At 43.9% G+C, this 9,442-nt stretch overlaps 1 protein-coding gene across 2 annotated transcripts in view; it reads left to right on the top strand.

The window, feature by feature from the left end:
• Nucleotides 1–617: 617 nt before the first annotated feature.
• adcy2b (adenylate cyclase 2b (brain)) overlaps nucleotides 618–9,442 on the top strand; it is a 72,339-nt gene continuing 63,514 nt past the window's right edge. Inside the window, exon 1 of one of the 2 annotated variants that reach the window (XM_082520665.1) lies at nucleotides 618–1,017. In XM_082520665.1, coding sequence (XP_082376791.1) covers nucleotides 754–1,017 — 264 coding nt within the window. In that variant the 5' untranslated portion in view covers nucleotides 618–753. The remainder of the gene's footprint in view (nucleotides 1,018–9,442) is intronic. The other variant, XM_082520664.1, reaches the window with a different exon arrangement.

The following is a 9,442-nucleotide window of genomic DNA, read 5'->3' as shown; positions in this document are numbered from 1 at the left end:
AAAGACACACACACACACACACACACACACACACACACACACACACACACACACACACACACACACAGTCTTGAGTCATATACCACTTCCCTCCACATTATCTAATCTCACACATCACTATTCTCACACTGCTCTGGTAGGTACAGCACACACACTTTTAGCTCTCTCTCTATCACACGCGTTGGAACACCCTCTCTCTCTCTCCCTCCCTCCCAGTTACACCCCCCTCTCTCTCTCTCTCAGTTCCCATCCGCACCTCAGCAGAGTAACATGCTGCTTCGGCACAACTACATCTCTAAGCAGTGAGAAGAGACTGCTGCCAGCTCCCCATCAGACTGACCAGACACAAAGAGCAAAGCCCGGAGGAGAGGCAAGAGGTGAGAACCTACCTCCCCTCGAGTCTTCCCTCTCCGGAGCCTCTGACGGGAGGAGGAGGGATAGAGGAGAGCGCTCGGTTTCTCACTGTCCTGACTCAGTTTGGCACCTCGGGGCTGAAGGAGCGGCAGAGGATGCAGAGGAAGCTGCAGGAGCTGGAAAGTTGGCTCTGCTTCACTCGGCAGTCGATCTGTCACTCTGCAGCTTAGCAAACGTTAAAATAAATAAATAAAGCAGAAGAGGAGGCGGTGGACGCTGGAGAGTGAGGAGGAGGAGGGAGAGAGAAAGAGAGGAAGAGAGGAAGAAAGCACCCTTTTCCTTGCGCACGTGTTTTTTGGCAACGAGGAGGCATCACTATCCATCCAGAGGAGGCTACCCATGTGGCAGGACGCTCTGTGGACCCGCGGACGCTACCTGCTGGAGAAGAGCGATGGAGGCGAGGGGCCTGAGGGGCCCGAGAGCCTGGGGGACGGGTGCCCGGGGTTCCAGGGTGACGTGTGCGCGGAGGGCGAGAAGCCCCAGGACTGGCTGTACGAGTCGTACTACCGAATGAGCCAGCAGCACCCGCTGATCGTGTTCCTGCTGCTGATCGTCATGGGAACCTGCCTCGCACTGCTGGCGGTGTTCTTTGCTTCGGGACTGGTGAGAGTGTGTGTGCATGTGTCTGTGAGTGTGTGTGTTAACAGGCTGTCTATGTGTGTGTCCTGGGGGAAGTGTTTTGACAGGATTTTAGAGGTGTGGTGAATAATCCACACAGCAGTCCGAGGTTAGTTTGAGTCTAAAAATAAACGCTTACAGAGCGAAAATGTTGTCATTGTTGTGTTTGAACAATAGACACACGAGCACGTGCTCTGTGTTATCAGCACAAATTCCTGCTTTTGAGGGTTTTTTAGTCACCACAAGGACAGATTGCTTATTAACGGAGTAATTTCAGCCTTTAGCCTTCTTTTTAATAATGAAATGAGAAGATCCATACCACTCTTGCACACTTGCCGCTTATTATTTCTGCCATGTGGGAAAATGTTTCTCATGTCAAGTGAAAGACTGTTTCAATCAGCCATGGTGGTGATATGAGTCATTTAGTAAAAATATACTGAATAAATATTTCATATTATTGTGTTCAGAGAAACAAGCGGCAGCAGCAGAGGGTCAACGAAAAAGAGACAGGACAGACCGGAGGGTCCTCCCTGTCTGAGTAAAGTTGCGTAGAGCAGAGTCAGTTTTATTTCAGCATTTCCCTTTTGTTTCTCTCTCTCTTTTTTGCATTAGTGTGTTATTTCGATGGTAGGGTGGGTCCTGTGTTTGAATCCACCGGCTGAGCGGGAATTTTGTGTGTGGAGTGTATGTTCTTCCCGAGCGGAAAGGGCTCTCTCCAGGTACCCAAGCATCCTCCAAAGGTCTAGAGACATTCTTGTTAGGTTATCTGGCTATTCTAAGTTAGAAGTAACTATGGATGGCTGTTTCTGTGTGTTAGCCTTGCAGCAGACCGGTGAAGTGTGTGGGGTTTGCCACACTTTTAGCCCCATGAGAGCTCACAGTAGCCCCACTGTCAGTCTGAAGTGGATGAGCAGAAGAAGATTAATGGATGATTTGATTTTTTTTGCCTTTATTAGACATGATGGTACAGAGTAGGCGGATAGATCCAAGTATCGATAGTATCAATACCAATGTTGATATTGATATTGGATCAATACTTGATGATGATGATGACTCGTCTCATAAATCATGACAAACCGCTCTTCCCCTAGTAATGGTATCTGCATTACACAATACTGTAATTACTTAGTATTCGATCGATAACAGATAAGGTCAGTATCACACAGCATGAGGAAATCAGGAAACTGTTTTGAGACAGACTCGCACTCGGGCTCATTCAGTACCCCTCTCAAAGTGTGTCACCTGCTCAACCAGCGAGGTGCCCTTCCAGACCCAGTTTTGCTGCTGACTTCTTCACGTTTTCTTTCAAAATCTTCACACATCTTTCTTCCTTCATGATTCCTTCCACAGGTCCAGACGCATTGAAGCGTCCGCACAGCAAAATACTTCCACCACCGTGTTTCACTGAGGGTACGGAGTTCTTTAGGTTATACACCTTCTTTACGCAAATATAAGCAGCATCTCTGTGGCTAAATAGTTCTATTTTCATCTCATCTGACCAAACTACCGTATGCGCTTCCAGTGTATTCCACTGTCGCATAATCTTTCTCCAGGTTGTATTTAGCTCACTTCAGTCTGGCTTGAAGGTGTTTCTTCTGCAGAAGTGAAGTTTTTCTTGTTCTGCAGCCTCGCAGGCCATTCCCGTCTTCTTCGAGATTACAATTCCCAACTTGGTTAAGTTGTTCACTCGTGTCTTGCCAGTTGTTCTGGGTTTTTAGGCAAATCTCTCACTAGTTTTGAGTCTTTGAAATCCTTCACTTCCTGCCTCTGCCAGGTTTGTCCTGCACGTCGTGGCTTTCTTTGAATTTCTTGATGTTACAGTTGGATATCCAGCTCCTGCTTTGTCAGCATCAATTATTGTTTTTCTCAAGTCCAAACTGATTTCTTTTGTTTTTAGCATGATGCTTTCACAAGTGACAGCTCAGACCCTTACTAAAGTATTTATACTGTTTGTTAATTGGAAGATAACAGTTTCTTTTCAATTTATTTTACAAGTTTTCACAATTACAAAGTTAAAGCACATCAAAGCACAGCAGTGCTTTGTGCTATGGGCCAATAAAAAGATCAGATTTTCAGAGGGGGTAATGATAGTAAAAACAACTGGTAGTTTTTGTTTTTTGTGCAAACAGAAATATTTTATCATGACTCTTGGTTTATTTGCACATAAGCTGACATCGTTATTTCAAACTTTAACCATGTTTAATATGGTCACCTACCACTGTAACAGTACATATACATATAGGGGAAAAACGTAGGAAACACATAAAAGGTCCCATTCAGGTGTGAAATTCATAGAATTTTAACATAAATTCAACTGAAAAATCAAATGTAGCTTGAGCTAAAGCTGCCACAAAAAAACACAGCAGTCCTGTTCTTCCTCTCCTCGCCCCCAACCGATTGTGGCTGAGCCTGGTTCTGCTGGAGGTTTCTTCCTGTTAAAAGGGAGTTGTGCTCACAGGGGCTCATCTGATTGTTGGGCTTTTCTCTACATTACTGTAGAGTCTTTACCTTATAATACAAAGCACCTTAAACAGACTGTTGTTGTGACTTGGCGCTGTATAAATAAAACTGCTGTATTTATAGAACAAGACACATCATTTCATCTTAATTATCTTGATATCATAATTGTTGAAATCAGAATGAAAATGCTATCACATTCCAAGTTCTAAGTCATTTATAATAAGAATAAAGAGTACCGTGGACTTTGGATTTCATTATGTTTCTCATTATCAAGAATCAGAAAGAAGCTTTATTCTCGGGATCATCGAAGAGCGCTGTGATCAGAAGAAGAGTTTTAGTTTTGGCATGAAACTGAATGAGACTGAGGTGGGGAGATGGGGAGCTGTGTGTGTGTGTGTGTGTGTGTGTGTGTGTGTGTGTGTGTGTGTGTGTGTGTGTGTGTGTGTGTGTGTGTGTGCGCGTGTGTGTGTGTGTGTGCGTGTGTGTGTGTGTGTGTGTGTGTGCGTGTGTGTGTGTGTGTGTGTGTGTGCGTGTGTGTGTGTGTGTGTGTGTGTGTGCGTGTGTGTGTGTGCGTGTGTGTGTGTGTGTGTGTGTATGATTACGTGTGGCAGCATAAGAGGCCGTGAAGCGGCACTTTAAATCTCAACGCTGGGTTTGCAGAGCGGATCAAGAGCACGATGACAGTTTAGTTCGCGGCTACGTGGGTGTTGGTGCTTTTGTCAAGTGAAAAGTGTTGTTTTGGCCACAAACACTCAACCATAAACACAAGCTATTGTTTCGCCAGCGCTGCCTTTGTGTTTCATGGAATAGCCGTACAAAAGCAAGCCCACTCATTGCTATTGCTGTTGTTGTTTGATAAAGATTGTTTTGCTCTCATATGCCCAGGACGGTCTTTAGACATTTGTTTTGCTCTCTAAGTAGCACCTCGACTCAATAATTGTGGGGGTCATTCTCAGTAGCACCTCCACCTTTATTGATGCCTTCTATTTAAAACAAATCAATAGAATTTATTGCACTCCCCGCTGGTCGATCTAATCCTCCAAGTTTCCTTTCCTTCTTAGGCTCTGTGCTTCACTGGTTAAATTACAATCCCGCAGGTAATTTCCCATCATTCTCAATGCAAATTGAAATCATTCATTTCTTTCCCCCCAAGTTTGCTCCTATTAAATAACATCCAAGCCTGTCTATAGTGATGAAGCGGTTGCTCAGCGAGGCGTGTGTATTTATTACTGCTGGACCAAGAAGAATGGCAGGAATAAATAGAGGCTGGGTCTGAAGCTAAGAGGCTGGGCAGCAGAGAGAGGGGAGGATGTTGTTGTAAGTGCCGAGGCTTTATCAGTGAGCCGACAGAAACCCAACCAAAGCAGCGTTAATGCTCCCAAAATTGCTGCCCACTTTTATCTGTCGCCACACATCATGGCTGGAGTGGCTCAAAGTGCTGTTTTAAGAAGCCGGCCCCTCCACCCAGTTTGCGCAGTACGTGTGTGTGTGCTGGTATGTGCATATCAGCGATTGTGCTGTTTGGGTGTGTTTGTCTGAGGAAGTCTTTTTTAATTTCTGTCCGAGTAATTTTGAGAGGAAAATCATTCTTGTTCTTTCTGCCTTGAGGTTGTATTTTCTGTGGTGTGTGTCCTCCGTGTTAACCTAAGGTCATTCAAAACATAATTTGACAGTTTAATCAAAATCAATATTCCGTCTGATTATAGAAGATTGGTAATCTGTGAACTGTAACCGCTCTCATTGCTGCCTTGGTGCTCATCACTGATTCCAGCACTGTTTCTGCCGGCTCGTGAGCAGTCTGTTGATATTTTAAGTAAAGCAACAACACAGATTTAGTTTCCTTCTCGTTGACAGTTTGATCGATGGGAGGCAGTGAGGGAAGGGTGTTTTTGTAATGATGGATCACCAGCTGTTACTGGGAGAGAAGTAAGGTGACCGAGTGGAATGAAATAGATGTTGTGACGTCACTGACTAGGTGTGGTTGGAGCTACACAGGGTAAAAATAATCCACTAGACACAGAGACCTCAAGCAACAATGCTGCGAAAAATTGACCTTTTCTGAACTATATTCAATTGCTTGTATATTCTTGATTAAAGTGCCTTAAAAAAGATATAATCACAGTTAGATATAATTACACAGTCGTGGTAAAAAAAAAAAGAAAAAAAAGGAAAACATGTCCCCCAGTCAGTTCTAAGGTTTTAAGTACCAAGACATCATAAAAACAATCTGGTCTTCAAATTAGGGAAATTAGATCTCCCAACAAAGTGAGTTCACATAAACTTAAAATAAATCCATTTGGTTTGTAGAAGCCACCATGTTCCCAGGCTATCTTGAATACAGTGACCGAGATAGATATCGCCATTCTGACTAATCACGTTTTATGTGTGTGGTTAGAGACCAGCTAAGTAGTATGCCAAAGGTGGAAGAGAAGAGAACTCATAGGCAATTGCATGGTGTTGTGTGTGCACTATCAGACGCTGATCATACCTACCCTTTATCTTCTCCTTTATCTTACCTTCACCAAAGAAGCAAAGACAAGAAGGAAAGAGACAATGTGCCCAACATCTGGATAAAATATCACCTTCTTCCTCCTCACTTTAAGCTGAATCTCCTGAGCTGAAGTCAGGGCTCTAATACACGAAAATATGCTTATTTATTTCAGATATTTCCGCAGTTACTTCTTGTCAGCAGATTAGACATGGAGGTCTTAGATGTGAGAAGACCCTCCCATCTTCCAGCAGCTGGTGGCAAACTGGCTATACAACAAGAACAGCTGGTTATAAGCTAATATTACACCAGCTAATGTTAGGCTCAAGTATTCTAAAAATCACACTTTCCCTCTGATAAAGTTTGATTACATTCTCACATCGTATTAGAGTTTGTTGAGTGTCTGAGTCTAACAATGTTAGATCTGCAGTGGATGACAATAGCCAACACTAGCTAACAGTAGCTAACAGAGGCTAACAATATCTAACGGTGCGTTCACACCGAACGTGATAGACGCGACCAGAGCGTCAGGTTTACATGTAAAGTCAATGGAGGAGCGCGATGAAGCGCGACTGAGGATCCCGCGAAAATTCAGAAGCAGATTTGCATCACGGAAACGTGAAATCACGAAAATGCACCAGTTGCGCGACTGACGCGTTTGAAGCACGAATAAAAATACGCACGGCAGTTTGTGTGGTGCATTTTGCGCATTCGTGCGTATCGCGTCTACCACTCAAGTTGGAAAAATCTGAACTCAGCGTCAAGTCGCGCCGCGACAACCAATCAGGAGCCTGGTTACATGATGCTCTGGCCTAGTTCAAATTGGCAGGTCCAGCCAAAGCCCCTCATTCTTCATTCAATATGGAGGAAAGGCTCATCAACGCCGTAGCAAACCACCCGGAGCTGTACAACACCAGCTGCTTTCTCTACCAAGAATTTTAATATTATTTCAAATAAATTTTTGTAATGACTAATGCCTCAGTTCTACTACACAGCAAATATTGGCACACAACTTGACACATGTAGAATTTATTTCATATTATACCAATGAAAAAATATACTACTATATAGGAACATAGTGAAGCCCAATTATTTAAGAGAGGTTAGTTTATTTTGGAGGCAAGCTCCATTTATTAAGAAATTTTTTAAAAAGGCAGGAACGCTTTTTAGAGGTTTGTGGGTGGCGGGAAGTCACTGGGACTTCAAATGAGCATATATTAGCACAGGTATCGATAAAGGACTACCATATTAAACACTTTTGCTAACCGCAGGCAGACGGACAGGCGCTCTGCAGGTGGGATTGAGCGCCTGTAGTTGGTGTTTAGGTGGGCAATGCTTGGACCGACGCGGGACAGCAGCTCCTCAAACTGGACGAGGGAAAGTCGGCGGTACCGCTGAAAGCAGCCGTCATCCAGACGCAGCTCCTGGAGCAAGTGGTGAAACTCACCAAACTGCTCACGTGTCTGGAGGACCTGATGGACCCAGGTATGGCAAGGACGTCCTTTACGCCGCTGCTCTGCTCTCCACAGTAAATAGAGAAAGGAGACTCTCTCTTCAAACGCTAGATCAACAGCTGCCATCTTGTAAACATACCATCTGGCACTACTTCATCCCACATGTCCGCTTCACGCGCGTGAAAATTGCAAATTGGTCGCGCGTTGAGGTGCGAATGTGCACGTGACCAGCTATGGGCGTCTGGTACTTTTTGGTCGCGTCTATCGCGTTCGGTGTGAACGCACCGTAAGAGAGGGTAGCAGTAGCTAAAAGAGGCTAACCACAGCTAATAGAAGGACAAAAAAAGAAAAAGAGCGATACTGATAGAAAAGTTCAGGATATCCCCAACAGCTAGGATTATGCACTTGAATTGGAAGGAAACAAAATTCAGTTGACTAGGATATGCAGTCTCCTGATATCTAGTGGTGAAATTTTTGATGCTGTACCCTTAACAAAAAAGTCAAAATGCACAAGCACTGTGTAAAAACCAACTAAACTATTAATGCTTGAGTGTGGGAAATATTCAAGACAGCTGCTATTATTCCTAGGAGAAGACAAAAGTGAGTGAATTCCCATAGACTTCCTCATCTAACTCGAGTTACTGACTGACTGAACCTCTCCCCTGTGTTGTAGTGTTTGGCCCCTTTTTTCTGTCTTATTAGTGGAATTCTCTGATGCGACCTGCCATGTAGCACAGATCATCCAGAAGGCTATTAGGCTATTACTAAGCACTGATTAGCAAGTATGTGTGTCTGTGTGTTGTTTATGGATGTAGGTTGTTGGTGTTAGCTGACAGTGCTCCATCTTCAACTCTTGTTACTTCTGTCTCAAAATGACATCCACCCGACATGTCTCCTTCGTGATTGTGATAAATAAAGGAGTAATTCAGTTTGAGATACGATCTAGTCCTCATTAGCCCCTTGAGCCTTTAAACTAACATTAAATTTATCAGATTTCTTTGAAATTCATAGTTCATCCATTTCCAGAGTTAAAGCAGAAATGCGACCAAGATTACCATTTCTTCATGGCTCATCTTTAAATAAGTGATCTTTTTTTACTCAGCTGCTGGGCCTCTTGAATCTGCAGATTCTGGTTTGATCCACTGAGCAGCACCGTCTCCCTGCTGTGGGCATCAGGCTTCTTTTTATTCTGCTGGCAAAATGACCATTTCTTCACTCGCCTCCGATGAATTCCTTCACCATGGTGCTGTGATGAACGGATGTAAGATCACACAGTTGAAGTAACGCAATCTCTCAAGATGAAATGAAAACAGTCATGACAGTTAAACACAACAAAAGCTGCTAAAGCGCCCATAAAACATCATTGCAGTGAGTTAGTGTCCTTTTCGTGATGGTAGGTCCTCCATTAAAGTGACTGTGACTTCACTCCAAACTAGCTTTAATAATGTGAACCATAAACTTTTAGGTTCAGCGCTGGATGTTCTGCAACCTTTGACCTGTTTGTGGAGAGCGCGTTAACATTTCTCTGTGCCGCAGATGGGCCTTCAAGGGAAAGGGTTGTTGATTATTGATGAATTTCATTACCAGGCTGAGAGCAAATTGAAGGAATATGCCACCAGTGCTGCTTCATCAGACAGTATAAATATTCAGCAGGCACAAGCACGTGGAAAGAACATACGCTGCCGCGATCGCAACACACCCTCTCTGGCCCCCATTTCTCCTCAGTTTCTTTATTTGGTACGTTTTTGTCATTTTGCTGCTGAATAATTAGATTTTTGAATCTTTGCGTCTCTTTCTGCCACTGTTATGTCTCCCCATACCCCTCCCCAGCCTTTTTCCCCTCCCAGTATAATAGCTGGATGAGACAGACTGGGTTAAAAAAGGAAATTATTGTTCTGGGTGACAATGCTGCACAATATAGCAGGCAGACACACCCCACTCCCTCTGTGCTATGTCAAGGGAAAACGCTTTAACCAGTTTCAAAGGGGTTTTAACAGGATTAGATGGC

The sequence above is a fragment of the Aulonocara stuartgranti genome, assembly GCF_965226115.1.
Source record: "Aulonocara stuartgranti genome assembly, chromosome: 22".
Lineage (NCBI taxonomy): Eukaryota > Metazoa > Chordata > Actinopteri > Cichliformes > Cichlidae > Aulonocara > Aulonocara stuartgranti.
This window is presented reverse-complemented; position numbering and strand designations above follow the sequence as displayed.